The 23,446-nt window shown below is 35.7% G+C and overlaps 1 protein-coding gene across 3 annotated transcripts in view; it reads left to right on the plus strand.

Moving 5' to 3' along the window:
* LOC149083237 (MFS-type transporter SLC18B1-like) overlaps positions 1-23,446 on the plus strand; it is a 201,983-nt gene that overhangs the window by 140,938 nt on the left and 37,599 nt on the right. For all 3 annotated transcript variants that reach the window (XR_016193225.1, XM_089236451.1, XM_089236452.1), the window contains exon 12: positions 4,856-4,930. Coding sequence is in view for 2 of the 3 variants with exons in the window: in XM_089236451.1 (XP_089092577.1) it covers positions 4,856-4,930 (75 nt within the window). In the remaining variant the exon portion in view is untranslated. The remainder of the gene's footprint in view (positions 1-4,855; positions 4,931-23,446) is intronic.

Consider the following 23,446-nt stretch of genomic DNA (forward strand, 5'->3'; position numbering starts at 1 on the left):
TAGGGGTGCAGAAGATTACAATTGATATACATCATGTATGCATCAGTAGGCTCTGCCATTGACGCTGGGGGGGGGGGGGATTGCCCTCCTCAACGTATAACAATTAAAATAATTTAATTAATTCAATAATTGAAATCTAGTTAATTTACTAATTAAAATAATTTAGTTAATTTAATAATTAAAATAATTTAGTTAATTTAATAATTTAAATACTTTATTCAATTTAATAATTTATTTAATTCAGTAATTTAAGTAATATTTTAATTTAATAATTTAAAATAGTATTGTAAAAATGTAATTTTATAGGTTTTTTTTTTTAAATCATTATAGTAAATTTCTTAAAATTTGTTGGAATACAAACCTAGGTATGTAAATAAAATTTGTACTAGTTAAAAAAAAGTTTGAGTACATTTTCTATACTGTCATTCATAGCATAACATGAATGAAAAATCCACTAGAATGTAGATTGGACAAATTCTCTCATCAAATTTTGTGTTATTTCATTTTTTTTTCCTCCTTTGAATGTGAAAATTTTTTCCCGTTTTTGCGCTTTTTCCTGCTTAAATTGATTTTAAAATGGGTTGTGGAAAGCAACATGGGGGAAAGGCATTGCTGCTGTTACTTAAAAAGGATGTAATGTTACTCTCTCACACATAGTTGTTGATAAATTTGATAAGTTATTCAAAACTTTTCTGGTTAGCAGAATGCGTTTGAGTTCAGTAAAACAAAGTTTAGTAAAAACTAAATTCAATTTCAATTCATTCAATTTGGTAATAATCAAAATTCAATGTCCATTTGGTCTCTGTCTAAAATTATTTTGGTCACTATTTGGTCTGTTTTTTGAACATTTTGGTCACTATTTTCACTAGTTTTGAGGCCATGATCCATGCTGAGCCCTGGGTTGGTCAACCAATGAAGGATGTAGGAAGGTCATAATAGGTAGGAAGGTTTTCATAATCACAAATCAATGTCGAGATTGCTTGACAAGATATACCAACCAACTTTCAAGAAAATTTGATGATCCTTGTGAAATTTTCGATTTTAATTTTTGTTGTATTGGTTTTCTATAAGTTGTAAGAATTTGTGAATCATCTTGAAGAAAGTCATTTTGAAGGTAAATCATTTCCTTCTTGTTTTTTCTGTCCTTGATGTGAATTTTGAATAAGAATTAAACAAAACCTATCAAATTTTCCTGCTTGTAATCTGCTGATGCAAACTTCGCTAGTTTGGGGGGAAAAAAACATCATATAGTCCGCAGCAGTATATTAAACTCACATGAGAAAATTGCATTTATCAATCTCCCTTAATGGGTGGGGTTGTTTAACACAGTTTTGTGAAGAAAATGTCAATTTTTGTACTGGCATCTATCCCATCTACAAATATCTAAAATATATATGTTTTTGTTAATAAATTTTTAACATAATTATAATTAATCAAACCTCTCTCAGGAAAGAAAAATCTGTAGATAAGACACGGTGGTTTATCTACACTCTCTCTCTCCAAAGCCGCTTCAAAGTTAAAACTCTTCATTCAGCTTTGATCCACGCTAAGAAACTCATTTCCGAAGTTTTGTTTTTATTTTAATGTAATTTTTTTTAAAGCGTATAATCCAAAAATTATACACAACAGAATAGTGTAGGTTAATTGGGATTTCCATCAAAATAAGTAAATAAAGTAGTACCTCACATATACAAAACATAGAGGGGGGTAGCAGCAAATCTATTTTGAATAAGAGAAATTTCAGATATGTGTCTTCTATTTGAAATGAAGTTTTTTTGAAGCAGGTGAAATATAGAATTAAATGTAGGTAAATGTGTTGAATCGGTAATGCGGATTTGAACCCGGTACCGTGAGAGCAACCTTCACGGGGGTAGACGAGCATCTTACCACCATGCCACTCGGCGCTTGTTTCTTAGTACTGGGTCTGAAAGGGATAATTTCAAATGAAGTTCACATGTTTTGTAAATATGAAAGAAATAATATGGAACTATCACTTTAATTAAACCACTTTTATTGCTTTATACGCTTTAAAAAAAATTGCACTAAAATAAAAACAAAACTTCGGGAATGAGTTTCTTAGTATGGATTAAAGCTGAATGAAGAGTTTCAACTTTGAAGCGGCCCTTGTGTGTGTGTGTGTGCGTGCGTGCGCGGTGCATGCACTACACGTATTTTACCATAAAAATTCACTTAAAATAAGTGTGAAGAATATAGATCCTTTGTGATGATTAGCGTGCGTGAATGTGTGATGTTTGGTTTTTTAATTTCCTGAAATCTCTAAATTAAATCAAACAAGTTGGTTGTATGCTTGTTTACAAGTTAAATAGCCATAATCCCATTCTAGGAAGAAAGCTTTTATGACTTCTTTGTCCCTCCATATCCAACCAGGAGGGGGGACAGGTGTGGGAGTGATGGGGGACAATCACCCTACCAAGAGCCTGATGACATGGGAGAATGAATCTCTCTCATATTTTATGGGACAGTAATGACTAACAAAAATTGCCTCCTCCGACATATCACTCTGGATCCGTGCCTAGGGGAGGGGTTGCCGACTACTGCCTACTGTGCCTTTTTGCACAGGGCGCTACTAGGTCTAAGACCGGCGCTGAAGTGGTAAGTGACAGACTCGCATCTCGAGTACCCGGGTTCGAACCCCACCATCGCCACAGTGATGGTCAGCTGAAGTTAGTTTTCTGTGGTTCCCAACTAAGAGGCACAAATGTGAGCTGATCTCCCCATTAAAACGTCTCGCCTCGGAGAGCAACAGGCCTACAACAGTATACTATTCAGCCATTACACACTTCATGCATAGTTAGAACAATTGATGACAGCACAACACATAAAAAGCATTACGCAGAAACAAACTTCATGGAAGGTTCACTACATGCACACACATTCCAACATGTACCAATTCGTTAGAAGTTTTTCAGAGGAATATGGACAATGTGCATGTCTGGTTTAGTAGTATCGTAGAATTTTTCTCTAATAGGGTTGTTAATAAATGGATTAGTTTACCCCAGGTTTTTTTTTTTTGTTAATTCTGACACAACTGACGCGTTTAAAAAGAAAACGATAAACATGTTGGGGTAAATCGAGAAACTATCCATACTTGAAATAAAACAGCCGTAAATATATTTCATGGGCGTTGTATAATATTTTGTCATGTGTATATATATATATATATTGTTTCTAAAAAACTATTGAATATTAAGACGGTGATATACAGTATGAGATGTGCTACTTCTTATGGGAAAGAAAATGTCTGTGAGGTAATGTAACTACTAGTACACTGTTCTTGTCCTTCAGGGGCAGCTGGTGTCTTTATTGGATTATAGGACAACCTGTCCCTAACATGGTGGTGTCTCTATTGTTGCTGCTTCTGTGTGAAGGAAGAAAACAAAAAAAACCCTGTCAGATAATTACACATCAATATGTGTAATGCAATTTCTATTCATGAATTTGCGCAAAAGGTAGAGCATCAGAATGTAGTCAAAGGTTAGAAAATGTGGTAAGAATAAGAAATTTTTTGGCTTCTGTGTAAAACTTTGAATATATGAAAAAATATATATATTGAAGCCACTTTTATGAGACCTTTTGGGAAAAAACCATTTGTATCATCGTATACCATTTAAAGATATACCATCAGAATGTAGCTCAAGCATATGAAATGTGGTAAGAACAGATGCAATTTTAACAGCGGGCGCACTGGGTGCATGCCGGGGCCCTGACTTATAAAGAGCCCCCGAAAAACACAAACTTCACACTTTTTTCTCTGTTGGGGTGGGGCAATATTTTCTTTTCTGTCCGGGGCCCTGACCGACTTTAATCCGCCACTGGGTGAGAATGAAAAATTTTGGATAATTATGAACCAATATGATATTTAGGCTACTTCTATTTGATTTTTGAGAAAAACCAAACTAGTTTTTTTTTAAAAACCACTTGGTTAAAACCAAATTTTAAACCATGGTTAAAAGCATTGTGGTTTAAACCAAACAACTCGGGTGCTATGTATGCAGGAATATGTATTGTATAATGAAATGAGTCATGAGCAAAATAATAAATGATTTATTTCTCTAATAATGTGAGTTGCAATGCCTAATCTCCCAGACGAGTAGCATTGATAAAACGCAATGAAATTCCAAATAGGTTTATATACTGTAGGAGGAAATTTCCTATATCATCACTGCATTTTGTAATATGTGGAAGACAAACTTTTTTAACTGTTATATTGATATCTTCAAACAAAAATGTTGCTTCAGCATCTCCATATGTAATTTTTCATGAAGCGAGTTTCATTTTTCTCGCAGGGAAAAAAATTTTCTCACAGGTATTTTTTGATTGCCAGTAGACCATGTTCATCGTCATTATGGCTTTAACTGCTGGTCCATTAACTGAGGTTGCAATTTTAAACTATAACTTAAAAAAGAGTAAGAACTTGCTTATTTTGATTATAAATTTGCATTTCTTGACCCTAAAAACATATCATTTGATATACTAGTCAAATTATATGTTTGTGTGTAATAGTATGCCATGAACATTAAGGAAGTCATGGTAGCCATCTTGGACACCATGTTGAAAATCACCTCAAAAATGTGTACAGGAAAAATGGCATCTAAGATGTTTGGAATCTACAGAATATAAAAAACATCAAAATTGGCACTACAATCCAGCTAGAAAACATTTCAAACTGCTAATTTCTTTGATATATTGGGCTGAGAAAAAAACTGTCTCACTCTTTCTATATCTATGAACATCTATATAATAGCGTATTTCAGTTTGCAAATTATGCATATCTAACAGTTTGTCATTTCTTTCAATAAGATTTATTCTTCCATAAATTTCTTTTGGTTGGCAGGAATGGAGGACTGGCTGATGATATACATACATACAGTGTTGTATCAGGTTTATGGAACAGCGCTTATTCTTTGGGGTAAATTTTTATTTTCCATCATTTTCATAAATAATAGCCACATAGTTAATAAGAATAAAAAGTAAAGACAATCTATATATATATAATATAGAAAAATGCAGAAAATAGATAACTTTTACTGTAGATCATTATATTAAATTGATCCAGTAAAAGGAAATCGTGATTGTTATGTGTTTTTCCAATACACTAGGGACTACTGCCACACACGTGATAGAGCACCGTGAAAGAATAACATTAATATAGGCTAAAGTATATTGTATAGGACCGTCCCTCGCAACATGAAGCTCACATTTGTTCACTGCTCTTTGAAGAAGGCTCATCTTCCAAGTTCCCCAACTTGTGAATTGGCAGTTCATTTGTTTGTCATTTCTTTGACTAGTTTGAGTGTTCTTTCTTTGTTTTTTTTCATTTAGAAACTAGCCATAATACCCAGCAATGCCTGGGTTTTCTTCAATTACTGGGAGGATTGGAAAAGTGACAAACCAATAAAGAGGAATAAACTGTTGTAATGGCAGCATTAAAGATGACAAACCATTGTAAAGACATATATATACACTGATTTCTATGGGGATCATTATTTTGCCTGGCCCTCAAAGTGATGCTGATGATGATGATTCTGACAACTATTGAAAAAGTGGCAAACCATTGTAAAGGCATAAACTATTGTAAATATACTGTCAGCATTAAAGGAGTGACAAACCATTGTAAAGGCATATACACGTCTGAAGCGCATTGTTAGGGAACCACGGTAACCAAAGTAAACATGCCAAAAGTGACTGTTGGGACCCAGGAACATTGTTGCCCAACGGTTTTTTACCCATTTCGGGCATTTTCCCAGCTCTGATGAACTTTTAAAGTAGCCTACGGTTCAATCCCGGTCCTGTTTGGTATATAGGCAAAATTTGGCGGCGATCGATCTAAAACTATAGATTTGTATAAAGAACAGACATACTTTCACATTTATATATAAGATGAAACTTCTAGGCACAGACACCGGAGGGGCCGAGGCTGTTTGAGCCCTCCCCCCCCCCCAAATAATTAATGAATATGCAATGCAACACACCACTCCCCTTCCTGCATAAGGGCTTGAGTCCCATATATAAAAGACAACTGGTAACTATCACGATGCAAAGGCAGTGCATTAAGGGGCTGAAATCATGGTATAAAAATAATAATTTCACATATTTAAAAATACCCGATGAATAAATGATGTGAAACAGGGCTGGATTAACTATTAAGCAAATTAAGCATATCCTTAGGGCATCAGGAGAAAAGGGGGACACCACAAAAAGTTATCAAATTATACTTTTTTCTCCAACATACAGCTTTTTTTCACAGTATAAACCATTCGGTAGAAAATCCTCAAAGATCATATCGGAAATGAAAGTTCGTATCTTGAAATTCCTCTTTGACGAATTTATGAAATCAAGATGAAATGTGTATGCTATTTCTACATCAACAATATTGAAATCTCAAATCTAGGGAAACTGAATATTATTGCAAACTAGACTTCACATTAATGCATAGTTTTTGGAATGAGATGCCATATATTCATTGCCATATTGAATTTTTCCATAAAGTAAGCTCAGGCAGTGCCATCTTAACACATGGGTCCACTGCCCGTGATCAAGTGCTTAAGAAGGGCCTCGTGATGAGATTTGACACTATGAATTTCGAGAGAAAGCATAGAAATATATGAGTATCCAGAATATTGCTTTGCCCAGGGGCCCATGATGCTGTTAAGATGGCCCTGAGCCCAGGACATTCTTAGCAGTGTCATAGGCTCTAGGGGGGGGGGCATGCCCCCCAAATGACGATTAAAAAAAGTAAAAAATATTTTTGTAAAAATAATTAAAATATCAAAAGAAAATACTTTTATATGTGTTATCAAATTAATATCTGTTAATTTAAAATGCTTTTTTTGAAGGTTAATAACCCAAAATTTCTCTGGACAGATTTCTTGTGCCCCTCGATAGGTCTATCCAGTGTCCTCTCCCAAGTTATCGCCTGACGTCAATAAAAATGTTTTTTGAAAGTTAGAAAATGTCTCAAACATGATGTGATAAAAATGGTCAAACCCTCCTTTTCTCATTGTAACCCTTTTGAAGGGACCCCCTCATAGCGTGACTTCTTGGAGCCCCAAGAAGTCACGCTGACTTCTGATAGGCCCCTGTGTAAAGAGACTTTTCTAAGGCTCCCATCTATAGCTAAAAATATGTCTTCCAATTTGCACACTTACTCACGAAAATTGTAACCAGATCTAATTGTCACGAGGCCCTCTTTGCACTTAAGATCCCCAAGGCTTCCCTGGATGGTCCCATGTGTTAAAGGGCACAGCGTGAGCCAAGCTCTACAGAATGAGGACATGAACTGAGAATGTGCAGATCTATGGGTACAACTCATATATTAATCAACTTTGTAGTTTGATCCAACGTAGAAGCAAAAGGCTTCCAGGTCTACATTGCAAATAAACTCAAAAATGTATCAGAAAGGATAGGTATCCAATCTCATGGCGATTAACCAAAAAAAAAATATACTTCTGAATTCTATTGTGGCTATGCTCAGATTCAGTGGTTTCTCCTGAAGCTGGATCAGGAAATTTTAAAAAGCAATCAGTGGGAGAAAATATCTTGAAATATTTTTAAAAGACTACAACAAAAGGCAAGAATGAAAGGTTTGTTTCTTTGAAAAATGTGAAAGCAAAATTCCAGAAAAGTACATTTTGTCAAATTCGAAAACAGTGATAGTAACCAGGGTTGGGTTTTTGCTGGCAAAAATCCATTTTTGCTGGGACAGTGGCAAAAATTGGCAAAAATGTCAAAAATTACTCTTTTTACTTTAAGACATACCAAGCTTAGTTTTTCAATTATGAAATAGTCTTTTGAATATAAAAACTTTCACATATAAAAATATTTTATATGTGAAACTTATAAAATTACATGTATAAAAATGAATATTTAGCAACCAAAAATATGAAAACTAAAATTTACTATTTCATTGAGATCATCATTCTTGAGAAAGCAAAGAGATGATTGTGATAATTATTTCTTTTTTTAACATTGCAGAGCAAAATAGGAGTTTTTAAGAGGTTTCCGATGAAAGTTTATTCCTGATATCAGAATGAATGAATAAAAAGTTTGAGAATGTCCTTTCTATAGCGGCAGAACTAGCAGGACAAATTTGTAAATGGGCTATTAGTTCGCAAAAATCCTTCGAAATGTCACAAACAGATGATATACTTTCCCACCATTTGTTAGCAGCAACCGATTCAATCACACCAGCAGAAAAGTATGTTTCAGGAAATGGTGATTCCTTTAGATCAAATTTTATTGCTAGGGGTATGTAAGTGGGATCTACACTCTGTAACCACTTTCGAGCATTCTATTTTTGTTCATAATTTAACAATTCTCCTCTGTATTTCGAATGTAATAAATATGCAACTAAACGGTATGGTAGAACTGCTTGAGTGACACGCTTTTGGATTATTGTGTTGTATTAAATTGTGGTTTAACGTAACCTACACATTCTTTGAGCCAAGCACCTGGAGAATGATGGTTCCTGAAGTACTTTTGTACTTCGATCACATGTTTTGTAACTGTTGATGGTGTTATGTCTTGACCAAGACTTCAGCCAATGAGCAGAGCATCCATACTTTATAAGTTCATCAGTATCTTTCAGTTCAAGCTTCATTTTTTCCATGTTCTTTGCATTGTCTGTTACAACACTTTTAATCTGACATTGATTGCTCTGCAGGTCTTTTATTATGTTTCTGCATTTTCCAGTTAAATATTCAGCTGTTTTCTTCATTGCTCCAGAATCTTCTGCATGCACAAGATATGAGTTTTCCTCGATCTGGATACAAGCTGCAGTAATTGGATCATTATGTATATTGCTCCAACCATCTATTATTAAAGTTGCACTTTTGTTGGATACTGCCTTTTTCATTTCCTTTTCCCTCTCACAATGAATGTTGGTGAGGAGGTAATTTGAAAGAGCTTTTCGAGATGGTGGGCTATATCCTGGGCGCAACAGTTTTAGCATATTTTTAAAAAGATCATTTTCCACGACCGAAAAGGAAATATTACACCCAAAAAAGAACTTCGCAACTGCTTCATCAATTTTATCCTTTTCACTTTTGCTCGTCTTTTGAACGAATACATCTAAAGGCTGTTGAATACTTTTAAATTTCTTGATAGATGGATTTTCTTCATCTTGGAAATCATGATTTTCAGTGTTTGGAGCGGGAAGAGAAATTTCACTATCTTCACATATAGAAGTTGAAGGTTCATAATTGCATCTGGCAATATGTGCTTTCATTCGTGCAGCTTTGTTACTTTGCACATGACCACATTTTTTGCACTTAGCTAAAACTTTTCCATCACTTTTCAATTCTAGGAAATAATGCCATACATTATCTCTTTTTCTTCCGCTTCTGATCATTTTTAATCAAAAATTATAAGTGATTAAAAATTACAATTTACTTATCAATTTAAAGATTTAGCAAAAAGGGATAAATACATAAACTACTGAGGTGTAAATGGTGATTTTAGTCTAGGATAGTGACCAGTACTGCAATAAGAATGGGAATAAGAATGTAGCACCAACTTGCCAAAACCAATGAAAGGAGCAGAAATTAGTATTTTCCTCCAGTCCCACCCCATTCTACTGTGATGCACTTCAAAAACCTATATAGTTGTTTTTCCCACTTCTATGTTCATTGTATCCTAGCATTATTGTTCATACTAGTGGGTTGTGGTGAGAAAGAGAACATATGTACTGATAAAGGACTTAGGCAAGCGGCTTGACTGGCAGTAATGCTTATCTCTCCTTCTATTGCTCCTCCTACCCCTTTGTCTGCTTAATGAAATGTTAACAGATTCCAGGAAAAAAGGATTTTAGTTTAAAATTCTGTACTTTTATAGAGCAAGTCAAGATTATCTGAACTTGTTCCATTAACCACTTTACTGATGAAAGGTGATAAAACCTGGTAATCAGAGGACACAGTTGGGAAAAAGGAAAAAATAGATTTACATCCTAGTAATTCTTTTTTCCCCTTCTAGTGAACAAAAAGAAACAACAAGGGCTTGGCCTAATTTATCCAGAATACAAAACAGCTATAAGAAGGAAGGAAGAGGCATTTATTTTTGTTACAGAAAAACATCAATCTATCACAGATCTATTTCCCCTCCCCCTATTTTTGAAAAGTAAACAAAGATTTCTAACCAGTTTTGGGGGTTTTTACTTGATCTTAAAAAATATATACACTCAAACCTGTTTTTGTGCTGTCTTTTTTTTGTGCGGTATATGAAAATTTCAATCAAATTAGAACATAATTGACGAAGTTATCAATAAAAAAAAATTAGTAGGTTTGATCGGCCATTTAGTTTTTTTGATTTTTGATATTTCATCACATAAGTATTGTGTCAGTCAATTACATTACATATGTATTGAAGTATATAATCACATTATTTAATTGACGTCCTTCAAAGTTCTTTCATATTCCTGGACTATTAAGATAAGATTCATTTCAAAGGGTAAATTGAAGGTAAATTTATTATTTTTTCCATTTAGATATAAATTTTTAGGATTTTTATTTTATTTTTCGACATAATCCCTGAAAATGAATTAGGGCAAAGCGAAGAGAAAGACAATTTCCTTAGAAACTAAGACTACGATTTTAAAACAATAGAAGGTGAAGGATCCACAGCTCTTGGTAAAGAATTTGGATTAGGTGAATCCACTATAAGAGGCATACAAAAACGTTTTGTATGTGTAAAAAAATTACATGTGTAAATAAAATATTTAAAAATGTTCGCATGTGTATTTTCTAAATCAGATTCCAAAAGGTTTGGCGAGATTCCAAGTATCTGCCAAGCAGGGACGCAACTAGGGGGGTGCAGGCGGATCTGGTGCCCCGGGCGCTGTACTAGAAGGGGTGAAAATTTCACTCTTTAATCTCTCCATTATTATGAGGGGGCACTAAAATGCATTTTGTTGCCCCGGCTGACCAAGCATCTAGTTGCGGCCCTGTTGCCAAGCCTCGTGTCTTGATTTCATTTTAAAAAGTAATTTCTAGTTATGTTGTAAGGTTTGAGTTATTTTCTATGTGAGACTTTTTTTTATGCGGTCCCTATCCACCGCACAAAAACAGGTTTGAGTGTACATCTAAAGCATTTTTTTATAGATTTGTTATCAAAAATTCCTAAGTAAAAGATTTTATGGTTATCTATTTATAGAATTCAAAACAGATAAATCCAATTTTTTAATTCTGTGAATTTTTGCCACTGGCAAAAATGTGGCAAAAGCTATTTTTGCCGGGACAGTTTTTACCATGGTTTTTTCCACTGCGGCAAAAACTTGCCAACCCCGATAGTAACATTGACTTGTGTTTCTTTGGCCTGTTCAATTCTAACAAATAAAATGCTAAATTTATTAGAATTCTTAATTAAGAAAAATATTGAATCAAGAAAAATTTTAATGAAAAGGCCACAGAAGTGTAACTTGTAATTTTGAAGCCAGAATTATATATGTCAAGTACTAAACTAAAACAAAAACTTGCAGAACAATAGAGAGGATTGTTGCTTCATCTCTACTGGAAGTAGAAGCAGATGTATGTTCACATATAGCATTGGTTTTGAAGATGTCAAGGACTTTGCAGAAGTAGAAAAAGTAGAAGTTGGGGGAGGAACCTTTCAAATAAGTGAAGTTTGTGCTTAGAAATACTGTAAATATTCTCATCATATTCTGCCAACTATGATCATAGTTTTCCTTGAAAAACAGGCCAGATGTCTAAAGTCTGTCCAAGATGGTTCCAGACCAAGGGAAGAGGCGAAAGGCAATTCTAGATTTGCTTTTACCTGTGCTACTCATAAACAAGCAAATGTGTTGTATATAGTGCGTAAACAAGATCATAAGCTCAGTGATTGTAAAAAATTTAAATGTATGACATTCAACAACAGGTGGATTTTTGTGAAGTCAAATAAGCTATGCTTCAATTGCTTGAGAAATAATCACTCAGCTGCAAAATGTTTGTTTACAATCCACTGCCAGTGTTGTAAAGGAAAGCACCATACTCTTTTGTATGAATTCAAGGTACAGCCTCGTAGTGTTTCTGAAGCAAAATCAAGTCGAGTTCTGTTGTCTACAGCAGTCATAAATGTCTGTAGGTACCGTGGTGATTACGTAAAATGTCAAGCACTCCTGGATGGTGGCTCCCAGACATCTCTCATAACCAAGGACTGTTGCAGGCAAGTAGGACTGATATTCAACAAATCTAAGCATTCAATTCTAGGCATCAGTGATGAAATATTTGACGTTTCGACAGCACAAGTGAATCTGAAATTTTTTAAACTTATTTTATACTGAAAATCAAATTAGCAATAGAAAAAACATAAATCATATAGTATTTGACTTTGTTAAAAATAATGATTATGAAATGATTTTAATAAATACGCTGTAAAGAGATATAAAAATAGTCTTGTGCACTGTGTATGAAAAGAGAGAAAGAAATTGTAAAATGATGAAGGGATGTATATGGTTGTTATTGCTCATATAAGTATAGATAGATACATGTATATATGGTGTTACATGTAATGTACTAACTGATATTTATAAAGATCTGGATACACATATCTGCACACTGTGCTAGGACCAGTGTTGCCTGCCTGTGTCACTGACTAGGAAGCTGTGTTGATTGCTTCAAGTCTTTAAGGCAGCTGGTTGGGTGTAATCAAAATGTTCAGTAAATTAATTAACAGGAGTGATTTGGATATAATAGCCCTAGGGTAAATTAACAATAATTAATTGTTCTAAACATTTCTGTAAATAATCTATACATGTATATAATTTTTTTATCTGTCTGTATATGTGTGTGTGTGTGTATGTTTCTTAAAGAAATTTTTATTTTGTTTTTATTTTGGATTGATCTGGGATAGATTTTTTGTTTGTGACAAACCCCCAAAAAAGGATAGAATCTTTAAATGCAGCTGATAATAAAAAGAGGGCCATTTGCTTAGTGTGACTATATACATTCTTGTTTATAGTTTGGACCAAGGAGAGAGGAGATTATTTACCAAGTGATAAAAGGGGAGAGAAGAAAAAAGCCATATATAAATTGAAACAATCTTTGGGGGAGAGCAGTACCCTCTTCCTCATGTACACACTTGTTTTCATTCAGAGTCAACCCCCATCATAAATATAATCATCTGTAGGGGCAGGTGGTGTCAAACTGGGATAACACCTTGGAGAAGTGTATCTCTCTTTTACTCTGTGTGTGTACCAGGAATCTTCTAAACTAAAAATTGGCTCCTCTGCAGATGGCAAATGGATATTAAAATCAATAACAATTGGGGTGTTTAGTCTGCAAGGGCTTGATTCAATGATAATGCCTTACCAGTATTCCATAATAATTTAAAGCACTCATTGCCAAAGTCCCAGTGGCTGAAACACCTTTGTCAGATACAGGGCACAGGGGGTATTGGTATTTCGGGTATTTCCTGGCCAGGTGCAAAAAATTTTTTTGTGGCCCCTCCAAAAAAATGTTATACAGTCTCTCTTGGACTAATAAACTTTTCCAGTTACAAACATAATAGGAACACACATCCTATAAATCTTGAAAGAGGGGAAAAAGTCTGTTCAAGAAGAACTCATTTTTTTATTATTTCAGAAACACATTGATAGTTGGGATGGTAATTAAACAAGCCCGAAAGTTTAGGCAGGCATGCAAATAGGCATTAAAAGAGGCATTTATAATTTAAGGGGTGTTAAGGGTCCAAAAACTAGCAGAAAAATTGGTTGCACTTAATCTGTCCACCGTTTTAAATATGGTTTATAATAACTGCATTATTATCCAGGTTAAATCGATTTCGAATCCAAAATAAAGTATTTGAGGTCCCTCAGATCACTTCCAGGGCCACCATTACCAGACACGGAGCCCGAAGATAAAACGATCTGTAGGGCTCCTTCGAGTTGTGAATAATTCTCTTTTATCTGATGTATTATTTGGAATGATCACTATTGTTTCCATAGTTGAAACATAACTACCTCGTTGTATTATGGTAAAAAAAAAAAACTTTTTTTTATATTCCCACATATGCGGGACTCCTCGAAGTGCAGAGTCCTGTGTCACTGCAGTTGTCGCACACCCTAGACGGAAGGGTGACTGGTCAATTTAATGGAATACGAAAAAATATGTATGTAAAGTAAATAGCCATGTTTTTTTGCAGTGCATTTGTGGTGTAAAAACAAAATCAAAACAGCATTTGGGTCCACGGAGCTGTCTTCTTCTACTCCGCCTTGGTGGAGTCATGACGTTAACTATTGACCTCGGTCAACCTCGGGAGTAGTCATCGGTCAGCTATACATATACAATATAGTCCAATGCCTGAGCGAGTCATATGACGTGAAGCATGTAGAGAAGCAAAAAAAATTCAAATTTTCCTCTGCTTTTCCAGCATGGGCTACATCAATCTGAAACATCACAACTAATAGCCACGGACACCACACAGGTGGGGCTGACAGGACTCCAGCCGGGGGGACCTGATAACTGTTTTTTTTTTCTTCTTTGGGGCCCGTAAAACATGTGACAAGGAGGCCTGCCAAAGATCCCAGCCTGGGGGCCCAGACCATTTGTTTGAGCATGCTATACTTTAGAGGAATTTGTTGTATCCTTGGCTTCCATAAATACTTGTGCAAAAAAAAAAAAATAATAATTACACATTATTTGTCTCTAAAATGTTAATTAAGTAAAACTTATGCAAAAAAACTTCAATGTTTAATTGATTTGAGTTGCTTTGTATTATTTTTAAAATTCAACTTCTTTCTTTTTATTATCTAGAATGTAAATAAGTATTTTTTCCCTAGACTCAAATTCTGCTACAACGATTTTTTTTTGCGCATGTTAAAAATAGGAAATTCCTTTATAACAAAATTTCGTTATAACGAAGTGATTTCTTTGGTTTCCTGGAGTTCGTTATAACGGGATTTGACTGTATAACCATGGGCGGAGATACGGGGGCGGGGCGGCATTGCCCCCCAGCTTCAAAGGTGGAGTCGATTGATCTAATGTATATATGAACTGACATCATCATCATCGTGCCCCCCCAGCAATAATGACCTTGCCCCCCCCCCTCCAGACTTCCAAGTCAATCTCCGCCTATGTGTATAACTTATTTAATAGTAGGCAAACACATTGTCTTATCAGAGAATGAACTATCGGAGCTGCAGGAAGATGGAAAAATATCAGGGATCCCCGCTGCAAGCAACGTAGCCTACATCCTAAATTTTCTGACCTTTGTGCTCTTTTGTTTCTATGCATGAACTCTCTATTCGTGAAACAAAATATGTCTTATGTTATTACTGTACTAGGTGATAATCAAATTGAGAAAAAAATCAGAGAAACGTCTTATATATATATATACCTTTTTTTTTTGGAAGTACAGTAGTAAAAATTTATAATTTACACATTATATATCCGTCTTCCGGAATATATGAGAGAATGATTCAGATGGTAGTGTTTATGACTGAAACTAAGAAGTTCTCAAGCCTCCCCAGAGAAACATCATGACACTTCAGAGGTTCCCAGGAAAGCATGCAATTAACACTCTGAAGGGCAGTCGAAGTTGCCTCGCTCCGGGGCAGTCATCATTCTAGAGATGTTCATGCTACAGACTAGATGGTATCTCCAACAAGAGGGGAGGTTTTGAAGTAGAAAAAGGTACTAGATTTCTTTTGTGGTGCACCTTTTCGCTTGCTGCCCTAAGCATTTTTTTTTCTTGGTTAATTCTGTTATTCTTTAATGGCAGAAAGAAAGGCCAGAGTTTTTTTCAGGGGTGAAGAATGCGACCACCTGCATGCACTCTTTTCCTCTTTGAAATAAGCTAAATAATAAGCCATACCTGATAACACTAAAAATGATGTTACTATATAGGGGCTTTAAACTGAAAGTCTCCTTTCACACAATCAATAATAGTTTAATGGAAAAAAAATTAAATTTTAATTGAAAATTTCCAAAACATCTGCTGAAAAAGGAAAAGGTTTTGTTTGGAAAAATTGCGGCCCGGTGCGACCACACCTTTCGCACCCCTGTAAGTCCGGCCCTGGTCAGATATTTAGCACAAAGGTGCCCGACTTTTTGGAAGGTGTGGGCCACTTCATTGTTTTGAAATATTTCACGGGCTTCTTAAGTTATCCAGAAATGAGCCTCGATCCTCCAAAATTATCTAAAAAGAAGTGGTACGTGCCGCTTAAGTGATCTGCAAGCGTGGCGCAGGCCGCTCGAGAGATCTGGAAATGTGCCACTAACCACTCAATAGGATAATCTGCAAATGTATCATGATCCACTTAAGTGAACTGGAGGTGTGCCGCTAGTCGCTCAAGTGATTTTGACATGTGCTTGAGACCACTTGAGAGATTTGTTTAGTTTTTTGTTGCACAGGCAACATCAAATGCTTCCGAGGGCCGCATTTGGAGCACAGGACATGGGTTAAGCATTCATGGCTTAACATGTTGCATCTGATGCGAGTAGCAAATTTAAAATGCCTCCTATATTTTCCCATAAGAAAAAACCCAAAAATTTTCGAACCGTTTTCTATTTAATTTATGTTAAAACCAAAACAATGACTCATTTATAGAGCATCGGAAATTAAACCCAGTTAGTTTTCCAAGTTTACATTATTATTTTAACAAAAATCTCCCAGACAAAATTTCGTTTTATGCAATGAAACATGATTTTAAACTTTGTTTTCCCATCAAAGTTGTGAAAATGCTTATCCACATGTTTTCTACATGTTACGCTAGTGCCACAGAACCGGGGCATGGTGCGTCTAAACAATTTCAGGGCAGGAAAAATATTTAGGACATCCCCTCCCTTTAACAAGATTTCATATATTTTGTGGAAAGAGGGAATTGGCATACTAAATATACACGAACACTAAGAAATACCCCCATACAAAAAAAATAAAATAAAAATAACTACACAAATGTGAATTGACACAAAAATGAATGGAGGTAATTTTAAACTAATGTGAGAAACCGTTTCCGAAATTAAGGAAAACTTTAGAATCGATGGATTAAAAATAATTGAAAGAAATTATTTCAATACCAATGAAAATTAGAATTAATAAAAGAAATAATTTCGGAATTATTGAAAATTCAGAATTAATGAAAATAACAATTCCCAAATTGGTGAAAATTGAGAAGCGAAATAAAATAATTGAACTCTTTTGTAAAAAAAATATATCTGCTCTCTCTCTTCCGAGACCGCACCGTCAAATGTTAATTAACACAAAAATTAATGGGGATAATTTTAAACTAATGTGAGAAACCTTTTCCAAAACTAATGAAAAATTTAGAATCGAGGGATTAAAAATTTTGGGAAAAATAATTTCATTACCAATGAAAATTCAGAATTAATAAAAGTAATAATGCAGAAATTGATTAAAATCAAGAAATAAATGGAATTAATAATTCAGCAATTGATGAAAATTGAGAAGTGACATAAAATAAATGAGCTCTCTCCTCTTTTATAAAAAAAAAATCTGCGCGCTCTCTCTCTCCCGAGACCGCACCGTCACTGTAAAAATATAAAATAAACTACTCTGTGGTGGTGCGGTGATGGTGCTTGGCTACAGTGCGGATATGTGTGAACGGCTGCATTGTTTAGCAAATAATTATTCTTTGACTGTGTGATGACCTACACTTGGCCGACGTACATGTCGGGCACGGTGCGGATATGTGTGTCCAGACCTTAATACGTAATTTAATTATATAATCGTGATTATGACTCTCAAAATGAGAAATCTAACATCTTAACATATACTGTAATCGTAAATATATAAATAGAAATACAATATAACATGTCTAATTTTTATGAAAGCTGTTGTCTGAAACATGTTATTATAACCCCCTTTAGACCTGCTGGAAGGACTTATTAAGTCTCTTGGGGTCACAGAGTGTTTGTATTTATGTTTGTACCTATGTGTATGTTTGTATTTGTATATGTCTGTGTTTCTGTGATTTGTTTATTTAAAAAAAAAGTATTTTACGAATATTAACCGTTTTATTGTAAAGCTATTTCTAGAGATATGTCAAAGTGTTAAATTTTTTTTAGAAATAATGTCGAAATTCTTTTGTTACTGGTATTTTCGTTATTGAGCAGCTACAACTGATAATTAAAAAATACCTGAATAAAAAATATGTAGAAGTTATTTTTCCATATGCGGTATATATCTATTCTATAATATAAAATCACAAACAAACTCGAAAAGGGCCTGTTGCTAAGCAACCGAGTGACGGAAGTCTGTTACGGAAGTGGGTTCGATTCATATATCGATATTCACATTCATATATCGATATGATATCATATATCGATATTGGGTCGATATTCACATATCGGGACCCATTTGACCCATCGGGACCATGTTATGTGCATGTACCAAGAGGCTCCTACATCCTACAGCAGAGCCCTTAGGCTGGAATTTAGATTTCGAGCCCCCAAACCAGCTTTTCAGGGGCCCCTCTGTGATTAATTTATAGTGTGAAAAATCAAAAAGTGATAAGAATCGTTGTGGCCCCTGTCAGCCCTTCCTTTGTGGAGGGGGGGGGAGGTCCATGCCGAGAGGTATATATATGTATAATATACACACACAACAGCAGTGCTCCCAACACAGGGTCGGGGTACCCGGGGAAGATTTCACGTATAAGTAAAAAGTTTTCATTTCCAGGGGCCCTTGATGGATCTCATTGTTTTCTTGCTGCTTTAACGTTGAAAAATTTCGATAGCGGAAGCAAAAGATATATCCAGTCTGGGGCCCCACCAAAAGTAAGCGAATTGGTGTCCCGGGTAATTGGTTGGGGGGTCCTGGATTTTATTCGTTGGTAAAACGAATACAAATGAAAATTTTTCATGGCACTCGCACCGGGGGATGACCGACAAGCTTCCAAGTCGGGGGCCCCCATGTTTACAGGTTTCATTTTGGGGCCCTGGATTTTATTCGTTGGTAAAACGAATACAAATGAAAATTTTTCATGGCACTCGCACCGGGGGATGACCGACAAGCTTCCAAGTCGGGGGGCCCCATGTTTACAGGTTTGATTTTGGGGGCCCTGGATGAATCTCATTCTTTTCTGTTGTAGAATTTGCAACAGCCGAAGCCCGAGATAAAGCCAGTCTGGGGCCCCACCAAAAGTATGCGAATTGGTGTCCCGGGTAATTGGTTGGGGGCCCTGGATTTTATTCGTTGGTAAAACGAATACAAATGAAAATTTTTCATGGCACTCGCTCCGGGGGATGACCGACAAGCTTCCAAGTCGGGGCCCATGTTTACAGGTTTCATTTTGGGGGCCCTGGATGAATCTCATTCTTTTCTGTTGTAGAATTTGCAACAGTGGAAGCCCGAGATAAAGCCAGTCTGGGGCCCCACCAAAAGTATGCGAATTGGTGTCCCGGGTAATTTTTTGGGGGCCCTGGATTTTATTCGTTCGTAAAACGAATACAAATGAAAATTTTTCATGGCACTCGCACCGGGGGATGACCGACAAGCTTCCAAGTCGGGGGCCCCATGTTTACAGGTTTCATTTTGGGGCCCTGGATTTTATTCGTTGGTAAAACGAATACAAATGAAAATTTTTCATGGCACTCGCACCGGGGGATGACCGACAAGCTTCCAAGTCGGGGGGCCCCATGTTTACAGGTTTGATTTTGGGGGCCCTGGATGAATCTCATTCTTTTCTGTTGTAGAATTTGCCACAGCCGAAACCCGAGATATAGCCAGTCTGGGGCCCCACTAAAAATCTGCGTATTGTGTCCCCGCTACTGGATGTGGGGCCCTGGATTTTATTCGTTGTAAAATTGATAAAAATGAAAAATTCTCACAGGGGGGTGTCCGACAAGCTTGCAGGTCAGGGCTTCATGGAAATGTTGGCAGGTTGTAATTCGGTGCCCCTGAATGTATCTCATTGATTTTTGTGGTTTAACATTGTAAAATTTGCAACACATCGGTAGCCCAAGATATATCCAGTGTGGGGCCCCACTGAAATTCAGCGAATTGAATCTGGGGACCCCCATGGGGAAGTTTTCTGGGGATACTTGATGAATCTCATTTGTTTTTTGTTGCTTTATTATTATTTTCATTAAAATTCGCTTCTTCAGTAGGCTGGTGCTTTCACACGTCCCTTTCCCCATTTCCATAGCACGCTGATGAAGTGGGACGAAATAAACAAGATATGTCCGGGAGAGAAGTGGGGGGGGGGTTGGCCGCCAAAGGCGGCAGGGGGGCAGAGCCCCCCTAGTATATATATATATGCGGGGACATTTTTTTGTAAATGAAATGCATATGTACTAAGAAATAAAAATATGCATTTTAAAAACACATCTGCTTTTTTTGCATGGTGATTTGTTAATGCATATTTTCTCATTTTTTGTACATATTTCGGAATTTGACTTTTTCAAGATTTCTAGTGCATATTCTGAGGTGTTTAATGCATATTTTGGCATTTTAAGTGAACAGTTTGACATTTTAAGTGAACAGTTTGACATTTTAAGTGCTTATCTTTGCATTTTAAAGTGCAGATCTTTGCATTTTAAAGTGCATATTTTTGAATTTTTAAGTGAACAGTTTGACATTTTAAGTGCTTATCTTTGCATTTTTAAATGCATATCTTTGCATTTTAAAGTGCATATCTTTGCATTTTAATTTTAAAGTGCATATTTTTGAATTTTTAAGTGCATATTTGCATATTTTTAGAGCATATTTTGCCCCTTTTTTTATGCATATAATCTGGGCTCTAGTTATATCAATGTTTCACTGTAATTGATTGACGATTTATCATATTTACCACTTTGAGTTAGTGATTATACAAAATCGCCAGCAAATTTAATAAACTTGCAATATATATGTATGTAATTCAGTATAAGCGGATTCAGGCTTGTTGAATGGGAGGGGGGAAATTACACATGTCTACCTCTGCTCTTCTCTCTCTCGGCTTATGCTAAAAAATAATTTTTTCCACTGATCATGGGGAGGGGACAAATGAACGTTCTTCCTTTGCCTTTCCCCTGTATCCACCTATGTAGTACAGTGGAATTTTGCTGCAGTGATGTTCGATATAATGATAAATCCCTCTAAAATGATATTTTTTTAAGTCTGTGCAATTCCTGTCTAATATTAAAATGCTTCCTCTCAATATAATGATAGTCCCTCTACAACAATATTTTTCTGCAACTACAATTCTATTGAGATTTCACTGTAAATGCAACATATTAAAACTATCAAAATGATATGCGATTATGCATAATCACCAGCCTGAAATCAGACAATTTGAGAATTGGCCAAATTATGTTGTAAATTGACTCAGCCGATGTGCAAATTTTGGGCTTTGGCCAGCCAGTTTTCAAAGTGGCTGGAGATTCATGGCCAAAGTCCAAAAAGAAAAGATATGATTCTAGGTCATCGCCAGGTTGACATATTTTTTCGTGATAATTATGGCCACGTTAGCTATGGTAATCCTGGCAATCAAACGAATCGGAATATATCTCAAACAATATCATGTTATGATACTACTGACGCATACCTTTTAAAATTTTTATATAATTTATGACATGAATGTCGCTCTCCACTTGTTAATACAAGATATACAGAAGACTGGATGTTGTGAAGATATTTATTATTTGAGATGTTCATTTTTTAAGGAAGGAAAAAACTCATCTCTGCCTCTACCGGGAGTCGAACCCGGGTCCCTCGATTGCCAGGAAAATCTCTATCTCCTCTGTAGCTTAGTGGTCAGAGCACTCGTCCGGCAATCGAGGGACCCGGGTTCGACTCCCGGTAGAGGCAGAGATGAGTTTTTTCCTTCCTTAAAAAATGAACATCTCAAATAATAAATATCTTCACAACATCCAGTCTTCTGTATATCTTTTATATAATTTATTCTCATGCTTCCATTGTATGTTATCATATTTTAATATCAGTTCTTTTGTGTTGTTCTTTAAGACTTGTACTAGTTAGAGGGGGTTTGGGAGGTCATAAGCAAAGGACATGGAAAGATAGGGATATGTGTCAAAGTGGAAAAGTCATAGCACACTTTTCCCCCCTCTTTTGACATATGACATAGAGTTTTTGTAATCGAGAGTTATTCATATCATATTTATGTGTGATATTTTTGTTAAATAGTAGATATGTGTTTTGTGTTGTAAGAAAATTAGCTTGTTGTCCTTTTTCAATTGGGAAAACGAGTAGGTCACACACCTATTTTTTGTACACACAGTATGTGTTTTCAGAATTTTTGATTTTCGATACGATCCCGATATCGTAGACATTGACCGATTATTCTAAATTAATCCCCTGGAATTTTTGCTCCTTGGTGTCAAGTGTGAGCCGATTTTGAGGCATTTTCGTTGGAGAAATTAAGAGTTTGTAAAAATTTAAATTTGTTCCAGGATAGTAAGGCAGGAGATGGCCATTTTTCGAACTTTCGTTTCCGATCTCGAAGGTGACGTGGAGAGAATATTTTTTTTTTTGTTAATTTTTGCAGATGGAAACACACAAAATTACAGTTTGTCGTGTTTGAAACTTTTTGCCATGTCATCAGAATTTTTCTGGAGGATGAGTCATACATGCTGAACTATTTTTTGGAGTCATTAATTAATTCATTAATAATGTCATTTTTTTTTTAAGGAAACTTACACACGTGCCGTTGATATTTGTTAACGTTTAATTTGGATAATAATTCTGATTGGAAAATATTTAGATAATTCAAGAAAGTGTATTCTATGTGTCAACTTGAATTTAAAATCATGTGTTAATTAATTTTTTTAATTTTCTTTGTCATATGACGAAATTCTTCCTGTATCATTAATTATGCGTCGAAGTATGTCATGTGACCTATCATTGGAACGCGGAATTAATTTCCCATCTAATGGTAAAATTTGATTTGTATTTTTAAATGATGTGTGTGCGTAATTAAGCGTTTTCCTTTTTGTATAACATTTAGTGCATTGTCCTTGGGATCAGAAGAGTCTCCCCATAGGAAGAAAGTTTCGTTCAGGGCTTCATTTTTGTCCAGATTTTAGACTTGCCCTTTCACCTTAATTGGTCAAAAGGGATGTAAAAATTTACGCCACGAATCAAAGTGTGCGCATTTCGAAGCCACGCCCACTTTTCAATTTACTTATACCCTCGAAACATCGGTGGGTTGGTTCAGTCTTCCATTTTCTCTCGTCGAAAAAAAAAACGCTATTCATTCGATGTTAGTAATGTGAAATCGTTCTCGCGAGATGTTGCTGTTCGCTACCGCAGTAGTTTCTCCATTTTGTTGCCGAGGTGATCCTGAAGCCTGTCACCATGTCCAGAGCAGAGCCTGAGAGCGTTTTATGCCAGCTGAGAAGGATCCGGATAGTTTTGTCCTATCTTGGATATGCCGCCTGTTTCCCGATGTCCCTCGAACTTGACTTGAGATCCAAGAACTGTGGCTGTTACCTTTAGAGGATATGGAACACTGACCCCTGGGTGTCAGCACGTC

The sequence above is a fragment of the Pholcus phalangioides genome, unplaced genomic scaffold (assembly GCF_987345545.1).
Source record: "Pholcus phalangioides strain wild (caught in Gottingen) unplaced genomic scaffold, Ppha-v1.0 ptg000009l_1, whole genome shotgun sequence".
Lineage (NCBI taxonomy): Eukaryota > Metazoa > Arthropoda > Arachnida > Araneae > Pholcidae > Pholcus > Pholcus phalangioides.